The 25527-nt window shown below is 41.0% G+C and overlaps 1 protein-coding gene across 1 annotated transcript in view; it reads right to left on the bottom strand.

The window, feature by feature from the left end:
- Positions 1-3811: 3811 nt before the first annotated feature.
- The window catches only part of LOC118578743 (fukutin-like), a 44243-nt gene continuing 22527 nt past the window's right edge, over positions 3812-25527 (bottom strand). The window contains 4 exon segments of the mRNA XM_036179924.1: positions 3812-4186; positions 20062-20189; positions 21212-21345; positions 23960-24089. Of these exon segments, the coding sequence (XP_036035817.1) occupies positions 3973-4186; positions 20062-20189; positions 21212-21345; positions 23960-24089 (606 nt within the window). The 3' untranslated portion in view covers positions 3812-3972.

Here is a 25527-nt window from a genome sequence, read left to right as displayed (position 1 = left end):
GTGTGGAAGAAGCAGAGGAGGGCGATGCCAGCAATGAGAGCAGAGCTTCTAGTGAACCTCAGGCTGTCCATCAATTATGTTCAGTCTCCAGGACCCAGGCTGACGTCTCCTCGGCAACACCGCACATAACATAACATGTACACACATAAAGTCCTCTCTAACATCTGCTGTGGAGGCCTGGTGGGTATTTCTGTCCAGAGCAAATGTTGACCACTGAAGCATAAAGTGGGGCGTGTAACTGGCTCAAGTGAGTGGGCATTTTCCCATAGTTTGCCAGTTAGAGGGGCACACAGCCCTGGGTGTGCCCAGTTACCTGCTAACCTCTCCAGACAGCCCTGGGTGTGCCCAGCTACCTGCTAACTTCTCAAGAGAGCCCTGGGTGTGCCCAGTTACCTGCTAACCTCTCAAGACAGCCCTGGGTGTGCCCAGTTACCTGCTAACCTCTCAAGACAGCCCTGGGTGTGCCCAGCTACCTGCTAACCTCTCAAGACAGCCCTGGGTGTGCCCAGTTACCTGCTAACCTCTCCAGACAGCCCTGGGTGTGCCCAGTTACCTGCTAACCTCTCAAGACAGCCCTGGGTGTGCTCAGTTACCTGCTAACCTCTCCAGACAGCCCTGGGTGTGCCCAGTTACCTGCTAACCTCTCCAGACAGCCCTGGGTGTGCCCAGTTACCTGCTAACCTCTCAAGACAGCCCTGGGTGTGCCCAGTTACCTGCTAACCTCTCCAGACAGCCCTGGGTGTGCCCAGCTACCTGCTAACCTCTCAAGACAGCCCTGGGTGTGCCCAGTTACCTGCTAACCTCTCAAGACAGCCCTGGGTGTGCTCAGTTACCTGCTAACCTCTCCAGACAGCCCTGGGTGTGCCCAGTTACCTGCTAACCTCTCCAGACAGCCCTGGGTGTGCCCAGTTACCTGCTAACCTCTCAAGACAGCCCTGGGTGTGCCCAGTTACCTGCTAACCTCTCCAGACAGCCCTGGGTATGCCCAGCTACCTGCTAACCTCTCAAGACAGCCCTGGGTGTGCCCAGCTACCTGCTAACCTCTCAAGACAGCCCTGGGTATGCCCAGTTACCTGCTAACCTCTCAAGACAGCCCTGGGTGTGCCTAGTTACCTGCTAACCTCTCAAGACAGCCCTGGGTGTGCCCAGTTACCTGCTAACCTCTCAAGACAGCCCTGGGTGTGCCCATCTACCTGCTAACCTCTCAAGAGAGCCCTGGGTGTGCCCACCTACCTGCTAACCTCTCAAGACAAGACTGGCGTGGCCTTAACTCCATAGGAATGGAACAGTGAATGCTTCTATTTTTCAAGCAATAAACCCAAGAGCAGGGATGAAAATGAAGGAAGATGGGGTGGGGTGGGCAGAAAGGTATGGGTGGGATATTGTCCCCCTTTTTATTCGCTGCTCCTGGTATAAGAACATGGCTCACCAAGTGGTTCCCTGGATAGGATTTAGAGCTCTGTGGCCAGCTGATAAGAGTGCAGCTTACGTGTAGGAAGTAAATACATTGAATATTCCCCATAAAGTCAACAGTGCCAGGCCTATCAGCTGTCCTCACTCCCCACTCAGTCCCCAGGGGACCAGACTTGAAATAAAGGCCACAGTTCCAGGGGCAAAGAGTGGAGGTGCTGGGTTGAGATGGGAGGGTCCTCTGGGCCCCCTGGGCTGTATTTAGGCAGGTGGGGGAAAGCTGCCAGGCACAAGCTGCTCAGAGGCCCCAGTTTTCCAGACTGACAAATCCCAAACCAAACACACACACCAGGCCATGAAAGCAGCACCTCCTTATCCTCCAATCCAGCCAAGGTTTCCAGGAAGCTTCTTAGGAAAATGAGAGGCTGTCACTTTAAATCTGATCTGCAAAGAGCCACAAAGAAAACAGATCAACAAAGAAACCTTGCTTTCCCACCAGGGTTCTCACCTCTGCCTTTGATAACATACTGATGCCTACTTCTGCCCTCCTCAAGCATATATCCATTTTTTTTAACCAGCAAAGATCTGACACCTTTGCAAATGGTCCATATAAACGTTACCAGCTGCTGTTGCAGACCCATTTTGAAGACTCACAGTAATGGAAATGGTCAGCCTTGAGCCTGGCTCTGCCTTCACTAGCTGTCTCTATGCTTTTGCAGGGATTCTAGCCTGACACAGTGCCATTCACTTGTGATCAGTGTTTGAGCTCTTTCTGATTGGGGCAGCAGACTCCCTGGCTGGGAGCGAATGGGTATGGATGAAAACAAGATGGATTTATTCCATCTGATTTACTAGGTCTCACACAGAGTAGCAGAAGTGAGGTCAAAGGATAGTCTCAAGTAACTTACCCCAGTACTAAAGGAATTTGTTACCCAAATGACTGTGGGCTTGTAGGAGGTGAGAATGAGGACTGAGACCCAGAAGTTAAACTCTGTACTGGGCCATCTCTGTATAAGTCTGCCCCTGCCTGCTCTCCAGCTGAAAGCAGCAGGTCCCAGCCTCCTCTTCACATTGCTACACTGTGATGCATGGGCCCAAAATGGACTGCAGGGCTTCCTTGTTACTCTGCTCTTTCCTTTGAAAACTGTCCTTCTCACAACCCTGAGTCCTGCTAACAGTTTTCTTGCCCCCATTCAACTAACTTCTACAATAGTTTTCAGAGGCCTGTGCTAATTCCCAGAACCCTCTGGATAAGTACCTGCCTCTATGCTTTTGAGCAAGACCACCATTCAAGCTTCCCTGCTCAATCTCGCCATGAGTCATTTTGACCTTGGACCCCTTGTTTGTGGCTAGAACTGGTGGGATATTCCTAGGACTGACCTTATCTGAGGCATCAGAGTTCACCTGGCTAAGCACCACTTGGGATTCCAGTCTAGGATCTCAGCAACAGATGCCTGTGAACTGCCAGGTGAGTGCTGGAAAAGGAACCCTCCTCCTCTGCAAGAGCAACAAGTGTTCTTAATGGCTGAGTATTTCTGCAACCCCCCATGGTCCTTGTTTTGAATGCATGGTATATATGTTGTTTTTCTGAGACACATTTTCACTCAGTAGTATGAGTACCCTTAAGGGTAAAATTTAAAGAAATAATCTTGTCTCACTTCTTAGGAGGAGGTTTTTAGGTTACTGTTTTCATTATTAATTGTGTGTGTGTTGGTAGTGGGGGTGCGCCATTAGCACCAGCAGCATGTAGAGACCAGAGCTGACAGTGGGTGTCTTCCTCTCCTGCCCTCCCCCTTACGTTTAAGGGCAAGATCTCTTACTGAGCCCAGAGCTGACTGGCTACACTGGCAGGCCCAGGTTCCTAGGACCCTCCTGTTTCTGCTCCAGCTCCCAGGGCTAGGCTTTCCCCCTGGGTGCTCCTCCTCGGATCCAGACTGGAGCTCTCACCCTTGGAGCACAAGCACTTACCCACGGAGCTACTGCTTCAGCCCTTGCTTGTTTCTGCTTCATCCTGTTATAGTGCACGTTGTAAAGGTGGTGTTGTTGTTTGGGCCCAGGGCCCATGCATGCTCCCTAGCTGTGTGTGTGTGTCTGTGTGTGTGTGTGTGTGTGTGTGTGTGTGTGTGTATACAGTGTAGTTGTCTCATATTATATTTATCATGTAAGGGGGAGGCAGGCATTTGCTCATTCATCTCCGCTTGACCACCAGAACCTAGTATTCTTTTTTTGAAGATTTATTTATCTATCATGTACACAGAAGAGGGTGCCAGATTTCCTTACAGATGGTTGTGAGCCACCATGTGGGTGCTGGGAATTGAACTCAGGACCTCTGGAAGAGCAGTCAGTGCTCTTAACCTCTGAGCCATCTCCCCAGCCCCAGAACCTAGTATTTTTCCCGGTGTATAAATGCCTCAGTAAATGCTGAATGGCAGAGCTAATTAGATGGCCCACGAGGTAGAACATTTTTGTCTTCAAACATTTTCTTTATCTTCTGGGCTCTCACATGTTTTAAACAGTTACCCGCCTTCTTCTTGGGAAATGTCCCTCCTTAACTTTGTATTCTCAGTACAGCTGGATAACCTTATCCCACTCAGAAATAGGCCAGATCCCATTGGGCTGCACATTTGGGGGCGAGGTCTTCCAGTCCCATGTCTTAACAGGAATCGTCCAGGTCTTACCATAGTTGGCTTCAACGTAGTCAACTGTTTCACAGGGCACATGGACTTTCATGTCTACAAATTCAGTCCAGCACAGTGTGAACTTGGGGAACAGGTACCTGCAGTAAAACAAAGACAAGCAGGGAGCATCAGGCCACGTACCTCAACTGCCAGGCCTTCCTGGTGAAGGGACAGCCCTTTCCTATCAAGCAGATTTGGGGAGAGAGCTGTCATTTATTCTTTCTGCTCAGCACCCCTTTCTTCTTTTGGGGTTTACACCCTGGTCTTCCTCTTGTATTCTGCGTCCATCTGAAAGAGAGATGATCCCATCCATAAGCTCCAAAAGGAGAAAAAAAGTACAAACCAACCAATCTTAACCTAACCCAGACCTGGTTAGTAAATTACAAAGAATGATCGCTTCAGAGATGGGAACACACCAAAATTAGGCACAATGAACATCAGCCCTGGGGCTCTGTTGAATAACCTGGGGAAAGATGTCTCACAACAATATTTCCATAAGATCGAGGAAATGGTCATTTTCTTTTCATGTATAATCCGGTGTTCCAAGGCATATGGATTGATTCCTCCAGCATCCCCTAGGTTTTCACTCTGCTCTATATGAAACAATATCTGTACTTTCTATGTCTCTTTACTCTTAAATTTCAAAAACATATCTAAACCTCTTGGGAGGGGAAGAAATAACGATCAGGAGTTCAGGTCCAGCTTCAGTCATAAAGTGAGTTCTGGGGCAGTCTAGTCTATGAAGACCCTGTCTCAAAAAATAAAATATTGAAACAGATCTTTATATAAATTATATAACAAAGGAATATAAAAAGCATCAGGCATGTTTACAGTTACCTAGCTCTATATTCTGTGTTGGATTCTCAGAATTTTTTTCATCATAACTTGGAAGAACTTTCAGTATTTAATCAGGAAATGGCAATAATAGGGATCAAAAGTTTAATATACTAGAGAATTACAGAGAGAGGAGAGAACTGGGGAAAAGGAACCTGACTGTATTTGATTAACGTGTTTTACTACCAAGTGAACCCTAAGAATGGATTTTGCTTTTGAATATCTTGTTTTACCACAAAGCAAATATAAAACCATACATGAAAGTGTATCTGAATAGATTCTAAAAAAGCCAACAAGTCCGCTACAAAAGGCAGTGGGTACTGGCAGGGAGTGGACAGTCCCAGCTGGCATCTATGAAAGACAGCCACAGAAAACCTCATAGCTGAGACACAAACCAGACACTGCTTAGACCCACCATCTGCTGATACCAGTTTTACCCTGCACACTCATGTCCATGGAATGATTTATTTTGTCATGAGAAATAGCTATCCTTCATCAGCCTCCACCTCCCACAATCACCTGCTGGTCAGCAGAATGTCCACCTGCCCCATACTATCAGGATGACACTATGAACCCGAATTGAGGCAGACACCATCTCCCTAGTAACAGCAACCAGGAAGCATCTGCCTTAATATTATCCTTTAGTCTCATCAAACAGCTGAGAGCAGAAAACAACAGCTTTAGGATACACGTGGTAGAATACTACAGGCTACAAAAGAATGCTTGGAACAGTGAAGGAGAATCTAGGAGCAAACCCCAAACACTTAAACTAGAGAAACAATGTGAACACAATACAAAAACAATACAACTCTAATGTTGTTCCTAACCAAATCCCTAGATTCTGTGCTTCTCATTTCTCTACTCATTTTCAATCTAGTCTACAGAAGAGTATCTTGGCTTCCCAGGAGAACAGGAAAGATAATCACAGAATGTGATAAGTAATTATAAAGTCAGACCATGCAGAGGAAGGAGGCAGCAAGGTACACAGAACAGCACATGCTTCGGCTCAGCCTGGGTTACCAGTAAATAGTCACTGCTACTAAATCTCTCAGTGGTGCCTGAATTAAAAGCTATGATTCAATCTGGCAGAACAGTCTTTACTTTAAAGCCTTGGGAAGAGATCCAAAATCTGAACAGATTTAAATTTACACTAAGGCACCCTAAATTAGGATACAAATTTAAGAGCTCTAACTTTGGTAAAAACTTCTTCCATCTGTTTTCTCACTTGGACCACTTCACTTCATTCCACTTTTGCCTAAAACAGCAGTTACAACAGTTGCTAGTGAGCAGTGAACTAGAGTAGGATAGTTTTACTTTCTTCCCCAAATCTGAAAACCAACAAAGACACTTTAGGATGGTTAGAATAATTTTGTCAGCTTAGATGTACAATCTTTGAACATAATTGCTAAATGAGAGAAGGGGGTATTCCCAGCACTCTAGAACAGTGTGTCTACTGGTGCTGATTAAGGAAGCTAAGTGAGACAGAGGCCATCATCTACAACCACCTGACCTTTCCAAATCTAAGTCTGCACTAAACACTGCAGTCCCACGAGCCCAGCCAAACACCCACCGAAGTCCTCATAAACACAGTTTATTCCCATTAGCACCTTACATTGGCTGAACCTCCCAATTTATCTGCTATTCCAGGGCCTAAACACTAGCATCCTGTTTAATAGGAACAGACAACAAGGCTGCTGCTTCTGATTGTAATGGAAAAGCTTCTGAGTTTCACCATTCGACATGAAGCTCCCTCAAGGTTTTCATCATCTTCCCTTCATCAAATCAAGGAAATCCCATATCCTTTTAATTCAGTTTCCTAAAAGATCTTTGCTTATGGGGATCTATGTTTTTTATGTCATCAACTTAATCACCTCCCCTCCCTCCTGTGGCAGCAGAGGAGATGGAAAATGAGGCCTTGTGCACAGGGAAGTGCACCCTTCAATCTGTCAGGTAGAGTCATACTACGCACATGCCTTATAGAGCTATTCTTTTTAGCATGTTTTCACCTGTGTTCACTGTGCCATTTCCCTTCTTAAAAATACGCTGGGCACTCACTCCATGTCCAGGCTTACTGAGTCTCATGCAGTGAGTGACTCAGCTGCTCTCTTCCTGGTTTAGAAACAGGCTCTGTCCCCTGTAGGTAAATTATGTGTGTAGGAATGATGGACAGTTTACTCTTTGTAAACCATGTAGGTCTTGGCAACTTCTGGAAAGAAAAAGAAAGGGAAAGGCTTTCTAGTTATTAGTTCAGTTTCTTGATTGGGTGTAGGCTATCTGTATCTTCCTGATTCTTTCTTGTATTTTTCTGTATTTTTTACATCTTACCGCAATTGCTATCCTGGGTGATCTAAGGTCACCCACAGTATTTTCTTTTTATCCTTAGTCCAACACAGTGAGAAGTATAAAGGTCATACATCTTGGGTTTGGGGAATACATATTATTATTATTTATTTCATTTCCCCTATATACCTTGATCAATCATGGTAAAGGTCTGTTAGTTGCACAGATTTTAAAACTATTTATTTATCCATTTATTTTTTGCAGATAGGTTTCTTTATGTAGCCCTGGCTGTCTTAGAAAAAGCTCTATAGACCCCGCTGGCGTAGATAAAATTAATTTTTAAACAAACCAGCATGTAGAATTTATCTTTTATACTATTTATTGTTTTATTAATTTCTTTTGACTTGTTTCCTTCAGTACCTCAGGAAACCTCATTGATCATTTATACTTATCTCCATATGGATCTATATGTTGTACAAGTATTTAAAAAATATTTATCTTTAAGTGCATGTGTTTGTATGGATGTATATGCATGCATGTGTGGGTGGCCACAGAATCTAAAAGGGGTCAGATCCCCTGAAGATGAAGTTATAGGTAACTGTGAGCCACCCCATCAGATGCTGGGAACTGAACTCATGTCCTTCTCTGGAAGAGTAGCATCTCTTAACGACCAGTCATCTCTCCAGACCTCAGTTTTACAAGTATTTTTTTCAAGGCAAGGCTATATATATATTTATACTTACTTCTTTATATCCTGTAAGGTTCAGTATGTTGCATATACATTATCTCAGTGCAAAGTATATTGTGCTTTCTACTATAATTTCCCTTTGACCCATTATAAAAGAAAATATTTAAAATTTTCTATTTTTAAAAAATATTTTTAAATTGGCTTCTTTCTTTGTCTCTTTTCTGTGTGTGTGTGTGTGTGTGTGTGTGTGTGTGTGTGTGTGTGTGTGTGTCTGAACTCTAGTCTTCTTGATTGCATGGTAAGTGCCTTAACCACTGTACCATATTCCCAGTATCCCTTCTGGCTTCTTTAATATGTCTTTGTGTATAGATCTGTGAGGCCTAAACCTTCTTAACCTTTCTGTATTTGTAAATGTCATTATTGTCATCTCACTCCTGAGCATGACTTAGTTACATGTGATGTGAAAAAGTGACAGTTTTTAGAAGACTCTGGTGCATCATCTTCTGGCCTGTGTGACTGCCAAGGCACACCTGATGCTCTTTTGTTAAGCCTCAAACTTTCAGTCTTCTTCGAAGTGCTGGGATTACAGACAGGATCTACTACAGTCAGTTACTAATCCTTTTGGTTTGTTTCATATTTCATTCTCATATTAATATATATAATAATGGGCCTCATTATGACTTTTTATACTTTTCATTGTCAAATTTGTGTATGTTTAACAATCTTGCTCTTACATACTCATCTAAGAATTAGACCCAACTCTGGAAAAACTGAAGTAACAGTATACTGCCAAGTATCTTTTTTAAAATTGTCAGCTGAGCTGTGGTGGTGCACAACTTTAATCACAGGATGTGAGAAGCACAGGCAAGTGGATCTCTAGGTTTGAGGCCATCTTGGTCTACATAGTGAATTCCAGGGCAGCCAGGGCTACATAGAGAAATCCTGTCTCAAAAAACTAAACAACAAACACAACAACAAGAACAAAACCCAAACCAAACCAAAACAACAACAAAAAAAGACAAACCTAAAACAAATTATTAACACCTGTGGATAAGTCTTTTATTGAAAATGTCTCTGTCTCTCAGATACTAACAAGTTAGCATGCTACAGAATTATGTTTAAATAACAAAATATATAAGTTTAAAAAATAAAATTTTTACTTCACATACAAGTTTTATAGTAAAATCTTCTCTTTAGAAATCAAAGCTCACCGTAGAAGAAACTGCCTCTTCAAGTTTCCCCCTCAGTCTTTCAACATACACCTGCTGCTGCTGACTAGCTATCTGGACATGCAATTAAGGAGACCTATGATATAATCGGTATATTGCAAAATATGAAGGTATAAGTAGAGCAGGGAATGAGATCCTTTGAGAAAAGCCAATGCTTCAAATATACTCACTTAAAGAAATGACTCAATCTGCCTTTTAGCTTTGCAGCTGTAAGAACTGAGAGACAAATGTGTTTCTTGAGAGCCGTAACCATAGGAGCAGAGCATCAGCCTCTGAAGCTGGGAGTCCACCAGGGACAACTCCACCCCTAAGTCTAACTTGGTGAGGGGCAGAATGACTGGAAGTAATCAGAATGACTCACCTTTATTGTTGCAATTGTCTAAAGATGCTGGGCTAGATCAAATCATTCTCTGAGTGCCACCTGTCATCCTTACTAACCGGTAGAGAGCTGACTCAGTGTCAGGCAGCACTCAGGTCTCACTCAGCCTGCCAGTTTATCAAGACTGACTTTATCTGTCACTTAGGACAGATACATTAGCAAAGTCCTCTAAAAACCATGAAAGGAAGACCTCAGGGAGGGGAGATCTATGGAAACTAGGAAGGACGGGAGATCATTTCTCCGGAGATACTAAATCTTAAGTGAAGGTAACTCAATCAATGCCTTTGACTCAGCAGAGCTGGGACATGTAATGATAGATGGCAACCTGGAAACACTAGTGTCATTTTTAGAATCCTGGACTAAACTCCAGAGTCAAAATCAGGAAGTCTAAATGTAATGTGGTACTCAGGATTGACTCTTGAAACAGGAAGAGAACACAAGAAAAAATAAAAAACCTAGGAAGTGTAAATATAGAGTTTAAACTTGATCTTTACTTTCTATAACATAAAAAACAAAAAAGTATCTGAAAGACAACTTCGATTTCTCAAAATAGGAAACTATTTTTGTAAAAAGGACACCAAAAGTACTGAACATAAAGACTGATACACAGAATTACCTTAAAACTGAGAACTTTCAGTGAGCAAGCTACCATTAGGAGCAAAAGAATAAAGGACAAAGTCAAGAAGATGTTTTCAATATATAGAAGCTACAGTTTTCGAGAAAGGGACAGATACCTCAAACAGAGGAAAACCAGTAAGATATTTAATAGGTTCCTCACAAAACAGAGCATCTAAATGGTCAATAAATATGAAAAAGTGGATATTAAATCTACAGTATGGTAACAATACATACTTAACCAAAACAGTTAAAAAAATCAACGAGAACATCCAGTGCTGACAAGAATATGCAGGAAATGGGAAGTCTTATAACACAGTGATGGCAGTGTAGAATACAGTGGAAAACAATCCCTAAGTAAGATCCCTAAGGTGAAATGTATTATTCCTATGACCAAGCAACCCCTTTTAAGCATATATGCACTAGAGAAAACCAGTGCTGTATGTCTGTGGATATTGCTCTGTATAAATAAAATGCTGTTTGGCCAGTGGCTAGGCAGGAAGTATAGGCGGGACAAGAGAGAAGAGAATTCTGGGAAGTGGAAGCTGGGGGAGAGACACTGCCAGCCACGGCCACGGCAGAAAAGACATAAGGTACTGGTAAGCCATGAGCCACGTGGAAAAGTATAGATTAATAGAAATGGGTTAATTTAAGATGGAAGAAGTAGATAACAGAAGCCTGCTTCGGCCACACAGTTTGTAAGTAATATAAGTCTCTGTGTGTTTACTTGGTTGGTTCTGAGCGTCTATGGGCCTGGCCGGTGAAGGAGATTTGTCCTGACTGGGGGCCAGGCAGGAAAACTCTAACTACAGCTGTATGTCTGCGGCTCAACACCAAGACCTTGACAACTACCTTACATCAGCACTCCTTGGCATCACCTCAATACTTTATTACAGGTCTCTTTGTTAGGGTCAACTCAAGGTAACTCACTAACAATTCCCCACTCAAGAGCTTCATTGAAACTGTGCTAGCTTAACCCTCATATGTCACTCAGAAGTCATCTTCACACATATTATTTCTATAGTATCACTGAAGTCACTAGTTGTACTGACTTCAGAAACAAGTAATCCTTCTTTATCATCCTGAAATACGGATTGTCATATTCTAGACAGTGGCAGAAACCAAAGGCACTCCAAAAGTTAAAGTGGATAAATGTGTAAGAATATTTTGCTCATTAAATATTTTCTTATTAAATGTAAGCTACTGTATATTCTGTTTGTTAAATAAGTTATTATATTTTGTTTGTCAGTAAATTAGAGGTGAAGAATAACTGCCTCAAAAGTTAAGTTGGGAACTTTTGAAATTAAAAATAAATTGGAATAATCAGAAAAACGATTAAATAAATCTAGCATTAGACTTTCTTCATATTCCTCCCAAGGCTACCTAACCAACTCTGCTATTTTATGTCATGCTGCCTTGTTGTGTTTTGACAAGAACCTCAACTATGTATTGTACACAGTTCTGTAATTTTGCTTTTTGCTTACAGAATATGCTGTATCTATTTTATGGTCAAGATTATGATCACAATGAGAGCAAAAACTAAAATACATTTGTACCAGTATTCTTAGTACAGACCAAAAATAAAGTAATAACTAAAAACTGAAATGAAGTAATAAATTACATAGAGTTACAATGGAATGGAGTGTAGTCTACAAAGGATGAGTCAAAATTCCTTGAAGATCTATCCAAAGAGCAAAGACATTAACAAGGACCCAATACTACTTACAAAATAAATAAAAGATCACCTGTTATGGGAAATGGCCCAACCATTTAAAGATTCCGGGAGATGGGGAGACATAGTATGCAGTTGTGGAATCATCAGAGAATCCACCAGGTTCTCACTGGCATGGCCACACGGAGGGGCCTAGGCCCTAGTTAAATATCTGCAGGACATTATATAAAAGTCATGAATATGGGAAGGGGCTGACAAGGGTGGAAGATAAGAGAGTAACAGGAACACATTAAGCTGGGGAGAGAGTAACCAGAATGCATTATATACATGTATGAAACTGTCAAAGAAGAAAATTTATTTTAAAAGGAGGGGGAAGAGAAGAAGGAGAACATGGGCTCTGAAATGACACAGCCTAGCCCTGGGTCTCAGCTCTGTCTCATTCTCCATTAGATAAAGGCAGCAGGATTCAAATCTCCATTACAAAGTTCCCCCGAGGGTTGAACAAGAAGGTACACGTAAAAATGTGGCATAGGAGCTGCATACAGTAAGTATCCCATAAACAGTAGCTCTCATGGTTACCTCTAAAACACCTAGCTTCTATTCATACATTGATTCAGATGAAGAGTGCAATGAAATCCAATCAAATAGCTGTAGGAACTGAGAAGTTGTGAAATAAAAAGGTTTTTCTTTTTCTTTCTCTCTTTCTCTTTTTTTTTTTTTTTTTGAGGACCCTCCATATTTCCATAGTGACTGGACCAATTTACAGTCCCACCAGCAGTGTATCAGCATTCCTGTCTGTGGCCAGCCCTGACCTGCTGAAGGGTTCTTGGAGGGAGGAGAGAGAAATGAGGAAGTATTAGATAGAAATATAGTCAGAGACTACAAGAAAGACAGAGACACAGGATAGCTTCAGGAGGGCTGTGGGTCAACACCCAGCCGCCTTGAGTTTATATCTAATGGGCTTCTTATACACTAGCAAGGGGAGAAGCAATAGACCTCCCCCTTTCAAGATCAAAGTGCAAAGTACCAACAAGTGTAGACCCTTCAAAACATCTGATAACCACAACCCTGGCCAAATCATTCTACTATGCAGTCCTGCTGAGTAAAGCAAGCTCAGATTCTCTGATCGTAAGTAAGGCCTTATTAGGGAGCCTCTGTGGGCACCCACAGATTCCCTTTTGCCTGCATCCTTGCCAGCATTCTGTTTTCCTAATGATAGCCATTCTGACTGGCGTGATGGAATACCAGTGATGTTTTAATTCAAGGAGATAAAATAATTAAGAAATTGAATGTAGGGAGTGTTGACTTCAGGGCAAGATCCCACCCAGGGCAGTTCCCAAGTTGTGAAAAGGAACTAAAAAAAAAAGTTTAGAGCTGGGTATTGTGGGGTACACATTTAATCTCAGCACTAGGAAGGCAGAGGATGGCAGAACTTTGAGTCTAAGGCCAGCTTGGTCTAGAGAGCAAGTTTCAAGACAGCTAAATTAGGCAACGAAGGACTTCTAGAAAGCTGGTAAAGATGTAAATGAATGAGAGGAACATGTTCCAGCCACAGCAAGCAGCAGAATTTGGCAGCTTTGGCCATGTGGTTCTGGCTTTAGAGTTAAGGATAGCAAAAACTGGTTATGGAATTTGCCTCCTTTGCTAAAGGCATGTATTGGGGGTATCCCTCCCTGAATGAAGACATAGAGAGAACATTGTGTGAAACTGTGAAGTTGAAGCCTGGATTGCCTTGCAGAACCCGACATGTTAGAGATACCAGACTCATGGGATGGGATACCTGCCAAAAAGAGCTGGTAATGGAGTGGAACCAGCCCAAGAGAAAGAAATGTGTTACAGTCAACAAAGCTGAGCAGAGCTGGAGATCTGAAGAGCATGTTGACATCAAATACAGAGATGAAGATTTTGGAGTCTAACCAGCTGAGTTTTGGTCTTGCTTTGGTCCAGTATTTCCTCACTATGCTCCCTTCCCTACGTTTTGGAATGGTCATGTATATCCTGTGCCATTATATGTTGGAAGTAAGTGATCTGGCTTTTTATTTTGATATTATAGGGGATTATAGTTAAGAGACTGCATGAATCTCAGAAGAGACTTTAAACTTTAAACATTATTGAGATATGAGAGACTATGGGGACTTTTGAAGTTGGACTAAAATAGATTTTGCATTATGCTATTTTTACAAGCTTATGGGTGACATGGAGTAGAATGTGGTAGTTTGAATGTAATTGGCCCCCATAATCTCATGTGGAATGGTACTATTGTGATGTGTGGCTTTGTTGGGGTGAGCATTGCCTTGTTGGAAGAAATGTGTCATTGTGGGGGTAGGCTTTGAGGTTTCCTAGGCTGAGGAGACCACCCAGTGTCTCTGTCTACTTCCTGTTGCCTGCAAGATGTAGGATTCTCAGCTCCAGCACCACATCTGCCTGCATGCTGCCATGCTCCTGCCACGCTCCCCACCATGCCATGATGATAATGGACTGGATCTCTGAAACTGAAATCGAGCCACCCCAAGGAAATGTCTTCCTTTGTAAGAGTTACCATGGTCATGGTGTCTCTTCACAGCAAGAGAAACCCCAACTAAGACAATGTGTAAAAAAAGATTAGAAGCAGGACTGAGAGAAGGAAGGGGACTAAGGGGAACAAGGAAAAAGAAGAGGTTATGGGGGATACCAAAGTACCCATGTTTGAAACAAAAGGCCTTTATGAAACCCATTACTATGTACAATGAATATATGGCAATAAAAACTTAAAAAGGAAAAACTTCCCACATGAACTTTGGGCTAAGACAGCTTTACCTGTACACTCCACTGAATATGTTAGAAAGCAATAATGCTAATTATGTATAAACTGTGTAAGAAAATTAAACAGATTATCCCCCTGCCTTCTACCACCACTCAGAAAATAAAAAACAAAAAAATTTATTTATTTATTTATTTTTGGAGCTGAGGATCGAACCCAGGGCCTTGCGCTTGCTAGGCAAGCACTCTACCACTGAGCTAAATCCCCAACCTCCAAAAACATCTTATATTGTCATCACTTTTATTACTGGTGATCTGGACTCTATAGATGAAAAGCAAATATGAAAAACACAGACAACTTTTGAAAATGAAACAGATAGAGAACATATATCTTTAAAACATATAACAGAAGAAAAAAGAAAGACTAATGGGAACTAAGAAGTAAAAGACTGAATGATACCCAGGAAGAAAATGCTCACCAAGCGGGTAACTACTCAAGTCAGCATGTGCTGAAGGAGCTGACCCGTGCTAGTCCAGCACCTGATGAACAACAGTAGCAGTAGAGACAATCTGGAAGCAGGGATAGAAGTAGTATTTAACAGCGACACGTTCTTATAGGGTGCCAGGCACTGTTCTAATACTTCACACAGATCAACTTATTTACGCTATTAGCTCAAGTATTTAGGCCAGGGTCAAACCAGTCTGAGGTGAAATCATGGCACTGTTATTAATGGCTCACGGTTTTAGACAGTCACTCACCATCAGTGTGTTTTAGCTTCCCCAAGGCCTGAGCTGGTCATTAGAAGATATAATCCAAGTGAGATATAGGGTTCTCTAATACTCTGTTAAGGTGAGTGTACCTAGCACACACACTGGTCACTGTATCTTTACAGTTGCTGTTAACAGTAAAATTATTATTAAATCTTAGAACCCAAGGTATCAGTCAGAAAGCATAAACGGGAAGAGATGCTTTTCTATGGAGTTCCCTTCCTTAAAAAAGTTAGGCATTAAAAAAAAAAAAAAGTTAAGCATTCTACAGTTTTAGGGTTTTCTCAGCATGAACCACACATGGGTTTAAAAAACACTATTATAAAATTAAAAAAACCCTCACACTAGTTTTTAGTTTCAGATCCTCCCTTTTAGAGATGGAAGTGTGATCAATCCTATATTTCCTTAAAGTGAATGGTGTTGACAATGGCATATGGCTGGGGAGTCTTCCAAAGAAATGGCTCCACACAGCCTTCCCCTGTTCTTTGCTCTGCCTCTAAGGTCACAGTAACAGGATAGACAATCTGGGATGCACACCATCTGTCCAGACTATTTCCTCACTGCTCATTTCTCCTGTTCCTCAGACAATTTCACACTTGGCCAACACTGCTACTAGAAAGAGCAGTGGGAGGGAACCAAAGTTGTCTCTACCACAAATGTTGCAGCTGAAATGAACCCTGCTTTTGAGGCCTGTGTTTTCAGATCACACCATGACAAGAAAAACTTACCCTTGATAGGAATTTAAGACAAAAGACTGACACTTTTACAGGACTTCTCAAAACACAGATGTAGCAACTTCATACTGAGCTGATTAGAAGGCACCTAATTTTCTCACAATACCATGAAAGGCATCATTTTCCCACTAATATTACAATGGCATTAACACAAGCTAATAGCATTCAGGAAATCTTTTTTTTTTTTTTTTTTTTTAATTTTGATTTCTTGTTTTTGTTTTTTGAGACAGGGTTTCTCTGTGTAGCTTTGCACCTTTCCTGGAACTCACTTGGTAGCCCAGGCTAGCCTTGAACTCACAGAGATCCGCCTAGCTCTGCCTCCCGAGTGCTGGGATTAAAGGCGTGTGCCACCACTGCCAGGCTTCAGGAAATCTTGAATCCTTTCAAATCCTTTTTCTACAATAATAGTTTTAGTCCTCAAAACAAGGCTGTATGACAATGTCTAATATTATTTCCACTTTGAAGTGGAGGAACCTTATGTAGAGAAATTAAATAGAAAATTGCTGAAGGAAACACTACTTGTCACATATACAATTGGGATTTAAAAGCTGACTTTATGATCTTAATTACTATGGTATGCTCTCTTATAAAGAAAAACTCATTATACACTAACTTTCGAATTTCTATCATATTTTGAAAAATAAGGTGTGCACATTTTCAAAACACACCTAACTATAACTGAACCTCAACAAGAAAGTTCCTCCATAAAATCAGGCTGTAAGCAAACCTTTAGAGCATTATCTTAATTAGTAACTATGGGGGAGAGCCAGGCTCACTGTCGGTGGGGCCTTCCCAGGGCAGGAGGTTCTGTGTTCTGTAAGAAAGCAGACTGCCTGTAAATTGCCTTTATTATGCTTAAGTTATGCCCTAGTATCCCTGATCTCTCCAATACTTTCATCATGAAGGGGTGTTGGATTTGTCAGAGGCTTTTTGAGCATTTAATGAGATGATCATGTGGTTTTCTTCTTTCAGTTTGTTTACATGGTAGATTACATTGGCAGACTTTTCGTATGTTGAACTTTCCTGGCATCTCTGGGATGAAACCTATTTGATTATAGTGGATGATCTTTTTGATGTGTTCTTGGATTCAGTTTGTGAGTATTTTACTGAGTATTTTTGCATCTCTGTTCATGAGAGAGATTGGTGTGTAATTCTCTTTCTTTGTTGAATCTTTGTATGGACACACTGAACCTGACAGAAGAAACAGTGGGGAATAGCCTTGGCTGCACTGGCACAGGAGACAACTTCCTGAACAGAACCCAAAAAGCACAAGCACTAAGATCAACAATTAATAAATGAGACCTCATGAAACTGAAAAGGTTCTATAAGGTAAAGGACACCATCCATAAACCAAAATGGCAACCCACAGAATGGGAAAAGATTTTCACCAACTGCACATCTGACAGAGGGCTAGTATCCAAAATATATAAAGAACTCAAGACACTAGACATCAACAAACCAAATAATCCAATTAAAAAACAGGGTACAGACCTAAACAGAGAACTCTCAATACAGGAATCTCAAATGAATGAGAAACACTCAACACACTTAACCCATCAGGGAAATACAAATCAAAACTACTCTGAGATACCATCTAACACCTGTCTGAATGGCTAAGATCAAAACCACAAGTGACAGCTCATGCTGGGGAGGATGTGGAGCAAGGAACACTCCTCCATTGCTGGTGGGAATGCAAACTTGTACAGCCAGTTTGGAATTCAATATGGTACTTTTTCAGAAATTGGGAAAAATCTATTTCAGAACCCAGCTACACTACTCCTAGGCATATACCCAAAGGACACTATCACAAGGGCACTTGCTCAACTATGTTCATAGCAGCTTTATTTATTATAGCCAGAAACTGGAAACAACCTAGATATCCCTCAACCAAAGAAGAAATAATAAAAAAAAATGTGGTACATTTGTACAATGGAGTATTACTCAGCTGATAAAAAGAACAGGCATCAGGAAATTTGCAGACAAATGGACAGAACTAAAAATTATTATCCTGAGTGACGTGCCCCAGACCCAGAAAGATAAACATAGTATGTACTCATATATAAGTGGATATTAGCTGTATAGTAAAGACAAGCATGCAATGGTCCACAGACCCAGAGAGGCTAAGTAACAAAAAGTGCCTACGTACTGGGCAGAATGGAAGACTCTCCCTGGGAAGGGGAAATAGAACAGATTTTATGGTTAGATGAGGTAGGGGCTGGTAGGGTTGCAAACAGGAGGGATTGGGTGGGTCAGCAGAGGGAGAAAATGCTCAGAGAAATTACTGGAATAAGGGGCATGTTAGGGTCAAGGTAGAAACCTGGTAAAACAGGAACTCCATGGAATCTACAAAAGTAACCCTACCAAAGACTCTTAGTAAGAGGGGACACAGAGACTGAAATGGCCTTATTCTGTAACTAGGAAGGGCTTCAATTGAGACACCAATGCAGTCATACAATGTTCACCCTACAGTCTGTCCTGCCTGCAGAGTGTTCTGGGACCAGAGCTTAGCAGAATCCTCATCAAAGAGACCAGAGAGACTTCATCCAGCAACTGAGGGGAGCAGATGCAGGGTCCCACAGCCAGACATTAGGTAGAGCTTGGGAAGTCCTGCGGAGGAGGGGAAGGGAGGGTCAGAGGAACCAGAGGACTCAGGGACACCGAGAACACACCCTATAGTATCAATTGACTCATGAGGGCTTGCTGAGAACAGGGAGCTTGTGGGGGTCTGATCTAGGTCCTATCCACATATGTCATGGCTGAGTAGCTTGGTGTTCTTGTGGGATCCCTAATAGTGGGAGCAGGGACTGTCTCTGATTCTTTTGCCTACTTATGAGATGCTTTTCCTTCTAGTGGGTCATCTTGTCCAGGCTCTATGTGATGGTATGTGCCTGGTCTTATTGTAGCATATTATGCCGTGTTTGGTTGATATCCATGAGAGGCCTGTTCTGTTCTGAGGGGAGATAGAATGGGGATGGACCTGGGGGAAAGAGGAGGTCAGGGAGAGACTGGGGAAAGGGGAAGGGGGAGAAACTGTGTTGGAATGTAGAGTATGAAAGAATGAAGGAAAAAAAGCAGCCTGAGAAGTCAAGCCATGATCAGCAAGCCAGTAAGCAGCACCCCCGCATGGTCTCTGCATCAGTTTCTGCCTCCAGGTCTGTCTCCTTTGAGTGCCAGTCCTGATGTCCTTCTACGATGGACTACAATGCAGAAATGTAAGCCAAAGAAACCTTTTCCTGTCCAACTTGTGTTTAAGCCATGGTGTTCCATCACAGCAATAGTAACCCCAACCAAGATACATATATACTCATTGATTAACCTCTTTCTAAGTATATTTAAATTTTAAATTACTTTTAATTGATTTGTGGATGTACATGTATAGGTGAGCACAGCATGTTGTATGTGTGAGATCAGAGGACACTTTCTGGGAGTTGGTCTCTCCTTTCAGCATGCAGGTCCCCAATGATTCAGCTTAGGTTGCTAGGCTTGGCAGCAAGTGTCTATCCTGCTAAGCCATCTCACTGGCCCATTTCTCTTCCTTTGAATTTTTATTTCTATGTATCTTATAGTCAGCCTGTACTCAGTGGAGTGTGTTGTCATAAAGCAAAGTAGATTTTATAATTAATAGAAATTTAACAAATACGTTCTAGAGTCAGAGTCAGTTAGGGATAGATAGTTGGTAACTTTCAGAAAAGGTTTAGATTACTCTCAAACCTCCAGAACAAATTTACTTTATAATCTTCAGATGAAGACTCAAGAATCCTAGGAGGGAGGATGAACCCAAGAAAAACTGCATCCTAAGTTTGCTATGGTAACTCCAGAGCTTTGACCATGACTCCTTTGGTTGACTAGCCTTGGCAAGGCTTCCTCCTCTCAGACCATCCTCACAATGAGTTCTCATGAGAACTTCCCAGGAAAGCTGGACTGTGGGTGAGCTGAGAGCATAGTAGCTGCTGATGGAGTCTTGGGGGACTTTCCTTTCTCCTTTCTGAAATTACTCCCAAAGCCCCTTTTAATAAGTACTTCTCTGATTCATACTTAAACTTTTTTCCTGTTTTGGCCTGTGTGCCTCCATTCCACATATGGTCAGTCTCTTCATAAAAGAAAAAAATGTCGAGCTTTACGTCATCTTTTCCCTGGAAGGATAGTTCCAAGCTGTCTTCCACCTAGAGGGAAAATGAAAACCTTCACAGACTGAAACAACAGAAACATATTTTCATATTTTAAATAAAGAAAAATGTTTTATATAGCGAACATTAACTCTAAGATGCATGCTTTTAAAACTTAAATCCCTGTCAAAGTGGGATACTATACTAGCCTTTCTTAAATGCATATACAATAATGATTCTTAAACTGATGACACTTCAAATGCCTTGTGGAAGTTAAAACTGTCACTCTGCAGAGAAAATTGAAGTACCAATTCCAGAGCCCCCTTCAAACTGAATGAGGAAAGGAAAGGAAACTTATCCTAAAAGTAAAGTTCACATCGGACTTGGTGGGTGTGTCTTCAACAGTATCATATAGGAATTTATGTGACTCTCAAGGAGATGAACGCTAATGTATCCATCTGTAGGCAGAGCCAGACACCAGCCTTTGGAAAGCATCTGCTCGGTGACTAAAGCTACTGCTTTGGCCTTAGAAAACACTATTTTTTTTTTTTTAATAAATTAGAATGATTACTTCTGATGGGGAGAAATAATTTTCCAGGAATGAAAAAAAAATTCCCTGGGAAAAAATTAAGAGCAGCATTATCACTAAGGGTCATGGGCTTTGTGAACATGGCTCAATATCTCTATCCCTTAGCAATAGATGGGATATCTGTGCTAATGATTATTATGACATCTAATCCTAAGTGAGCATTTAATTAGACGACTCAGAAAAAAAAGTAACTTCAAACAGAGTAGCGGGACTCTATATTAATTTTGTGCCATACTATTGTGTAACAGAATGGCAACATACTCACAAGAGCCGAAGTTCCTTCTTTCATATTATGAATAAAGGGCATATTTTCAAGCTTTTCCTTCACTGGTATAGAAATGTTAAGGGATAATAAGCTTTCACAGCCCATCCTGGTAAGTGCTGGGTGATAAAACTATGCTTGACATACTTTTAATCATGTATAAGTTACTTAAGGTAAACTTTACAACTGAGACACATTATTTATGGAATTAAGTTCATTGTCACCAACCTTCCCAAACTTGTGTTGTAGTGGAAGTCCAGCATTCTGAAATGCCAAAATAATATCAGGTTTGTAATCTTGTATAAAAATTCCTAGATCGACATCTTTGCTATAAGGAATAATACTGCACTGCCAATACCATCCTAAAAACAGGGAAAGGGTATAAAATATGTTTAAATTATATTTAGAAGATTAGTTATTATCATGAAAACTTTATAGTAATGGCTATCATTTTATAAGGTTCTGGTTGGGGTGCTTGATTAAAATTATTTTTTAAAAGTTAAATCCCAAACTAAACTACTTGGTTATAGTAGTTACCTTGAAGAATCGATCTCCCTCCTTTTTTCCCCCTCCCTGCTCCTTCCCTTCCTTCCCTTCCTATCTCCCCTCCCTCCCTCTCTCCATTCCTTACCCTGGCCTGAGTGCTCAGCTTCCTCAAAAGTTTAAATGAAGTCAGACATGGTTGCTGACACCTTTAGGCTAGCCTGTTCTGGTCTACATAATGAGTTTCAGAACATCCAAGACTACACATTGAGATCCTGTCTGGAAAAAAAAGTTTTCAGGACACATAATAATTTCTGAGTAGATCATTAACTTTAATAATGTATTAATTGGTCCATTCACTTAAAGAATTGCTGTTCAGAGTGTTTAATCATTAAAGTTTAATAGTTGAGACTGCTTTAAGATGTGTTAATATTTAATTCTTTTATTATGCTTTCCTGAGTCCATAATCTATAGCACTTAACAGCTCCCACAGTTCATAACTGATGGGTCACATAAAGATCTTTTAAGGTGTGATATTCAGTACACACCCAATGCTATTTCTCAGTGTTTCTTGTGTATCTACATTTTGCTTAGGTGCCTCGACAATGGTCTAAGAAAGCTTACACCTAAACATTACTAGTAACTCCTGAGTCTTCCCTACTAGCTTCTAGGCTTTCCACTCCAATAGCTTTTAAAGTACCTAAGTGTCTATAGTCAGCCCAGGAGGCATTGCTATTACAAAATATGATTTGGAATCATAAAAGAATTCTAATAAACAATTATGAACTATTAAAAATGAAGGGATTGCTGGGTGTTGCAGGACTCACCTAGACACTAGGAGGCTGAGACAGGTGGATCTCTATAAGATCAAGGCCAGCCTGGGCTACACAGAGAGTTCTAGGCAAGCAGGACTACATTGTAAGACCCTGCTTAAAAAAAAAAAAAAAAAAAAATTAAAAATCCACCAAAGTCTAAAAATAAAGGGGTCTTTAAATATCACTTAATACATAGTATCATCAAATATAACTCTTTTATTTTATAAATGAAATAAACCACGAGGGCAAAATTTCAAATCAAATGACTAAGCATTTTTAGCTACTGAATATAAAAACAAACATGATTCTATAAAACAGTTTTCTAGCAAACATGCCCACACCAGAGATTACCACGTATTCTTTCATGCCTTTACTGTTTTGTTGTTGAGACTAGGTCTCACATATCCCAGACTGGCTTTGAATTTGCTATGTTGCTATGGCCTTGAACTTTGCTTTTCTTTTTTTGGTTTTTCGAGACAAGGTTTCTCTGTGTAGTGCCAGTCCTGGACCTCTGTAGACCAGGCTGGCCTCAAAATAACAGAGATCCGCCTGGATCTGCTTCCAAGCACTGGGATTAAAGGCGTGAGTCACCACTGCCTGACTGGCCTTGAATTTTTGAACCTCCTGCCTCTACCTCCTGTGCTGGATTAAAAATGTGTTCTTCACCCTGTCTAAGCATGTAATCTCTCATACAGCCCAGTCTATAGGACAGCCACGAACATCAGGTTACACCTGTTGCACCTGTATAATTATTTAAGGCATTTCCTTTCAGTCTCAAAGGGTCCTGAATGGGAAAATAAATTCTATGGTAACTACTAAAGGGCTAAACTAACTGGAATTAACTTTTGTACAAATACAGTCACAATTAAAAAAAAAAAACAGATAAAACTATAATCAACTACAGTAAAAATTGAGAAGGAACAGATAAATGCAACAATCTTAAGGATTTAAACAATACTAAAGTCCAAGAAGCTGATGTAATGAGTGGTGTATCCAGAAACCTTTCTCAGATACTAATAGCTGCCTGCTTAAAACTACAAAAAGTATCTTTCCCCATCTCAGGTGAATGGTGATGCCTAACCAGTGATGCTCTCAATGACCTGGAAGTTATAGATGGCCTTAAAGCATGCCTGTCAATCTTGCTCTCACTAGAAATGTTTCCTGCAATATTTCAATTTAAAGCAGTAATAATCTTTGAGATAGAAATAGCAAAATGCCATTTAAGGATTACCTGAAAACCAAACATAATTTACATGTCTGATGTAAATTTATACACATTATTGAAACTTTAAGTAGATAAAAGTGGCCTTACGATTCTATATTATAGGGCTGGAGAGATGGCTCAGAGGTTAAGAGCACTGACTGTTCTTCCAGAGGTCCTGAGTTCAATTTCCAGCAACCACATGGTAGCTCACAACCATCTATAATGAGATCTGGTGTCCTCTTCTGGCCTGCAGTCATACATGCTGTATACATAAATAAATAAACCTTTAAAAAAAGATTTTATTTATATTTCATCAATTACTTTCTTTAAAGAGTCAACACATCTTTGCTTCTACATCAATATTTGTTCAGCTTATAAATATTACAGTTCCAATATCACTGATGCCTGATCACCTCAAACATTCACTCCTAAATTTCAAAGGATGAGATGGAGATAAAAGGAAAGTATTTTTACCTAGACAAGTTCCACTGCTCAGCCAGAAGCGCACTCCCAATTCCTGTAATGTTTTGGCTGCTAGTTGCAGTAATTCCTTTGCCCTCTTCCAAAAGGCCAGAGCATCCACAGTGTTATCCTCAAGGTACTGCTGCAAGTTTAATGAACAGTTATTTCTTATAACACTTTTCTATGATATCTGAAGTATTCTTGGAAATTAACACGGTATCTTTTTTCTACTGCAAAAAATCCAAATGTAGGGGGCTTGGGTGGCTGAGTGGCTTTGGATTCTCAACATCCATATAAAAGCTGGGATGCTGGTGTGGGTCTGTGACACCTGTGCTGTGTGGGTGGGAGAGAACGGAGACAAACAGATCCTGCATCTCCTTGTCCAACCCATCAGTTCCAGGTTAAGTGAGAGACACTGTCTCAAAAAATAAGGTGAAGAAGTTGTGGACTGCTGCTAGTGTGCCCAAGCTCTGGTGGATGGCCCCACTCCCATGTCCATGCAAAAAGCACTAGTTGGATTCTCTGGCTTATAAAAATAAGAAGACAGGAAAATGGAATTAGGGTGTATTGTGCAGGAGTACAGGGGACCTGGGAGTGGATACAGTCAAGATGTAATAGAGGAAGACACCTAGTTCCAACCTGTGGCCTCACAGACACAAGTGCACAAGTGTGCCCACAAACCCACACACAGGCACAAATGCATATACCCCACAAGCACAGAAATCAAAGTTTATAGTTACTTCTTAGTCACACATTAAAATAATTCAAATAGATTCTAGGAGCAGCCAGGTTAAGAGGAAGAAATTTAAATAATGAGGATTCCCCAGCGATGAGACTTGAACTGTTATCCATTTCCTCTGTACATCAGAAGTTAGCAGGCTGGGCAGTTGGGAGAAAAGAGAGCTAATTACAGAGCTACGAGCATTATTTAAACCAAATAGATTAAATGATGTTTTAGATGCAGTCATTTACTTGTCTTTACAGATTGGGTCATCAAGCAGAAAGACACATTTTGAATCAGACCATCTGAGTTGGACTCTAGGTGCATCTCCTTTGGGATGGGCAGATCATTTTACAGGAGTGTAAGCTCTATGAGGAGGGGCCGTTTGTTTGGGTATTGTATAGAACACTCCAGTGTCTAGAACAGTATCTCTACATCTGAAAAATGAACAACAGAATGGAAGAAACAAATTTCACTGTAGTTAATGTCCTCATTTATAACTTAAATATAATCACTATGCTTTGTACAACTACTTTACAGATTGAAATGAAAGCCCTTTTGTAAAGTATAAGAATTTGTACTAATGTTATCTTTTACTTAGTCATTTTAGTTTCTGATTTAGTACAGTTTATTCTGTAACTGAAGAAAGCAGCATGATTTCTTCAGTGATACTTCACCATGGAACAAAATATAAACTACTTGGCCTAGCAGACCAGGGACACAGGTCTTTGGCTACTATCTGGCCTCATCACTAGCCTCTTTTTACATGTCCTGTTATAATAATAAAATGAAACTGATCCAATATACCACAGCCTTTCCAGTCTATGTGAGTTTATATGTTGCTTTCTTTTTCAGTATG

Source organism: Onychomys torridus, chromosome 2 (assembly GCF_903995425.1).
Source record: "Onychomys torridus chromosome 2, mOncTor1.1, whole genome shotgun sequence".
Classification (NCBI taxonomy): domain Eukaryota; kingdom Metazoa; phylum Chordata; class Mammalia; order Rodentia; family Cricetidae; genus Onychomys; species Onychomys torridus.
The sequence above is the reverse complement of the archived record's forward strand: the minus strand, read 5'-3'. Positions and strand labels throughout refer to the sequence as shown.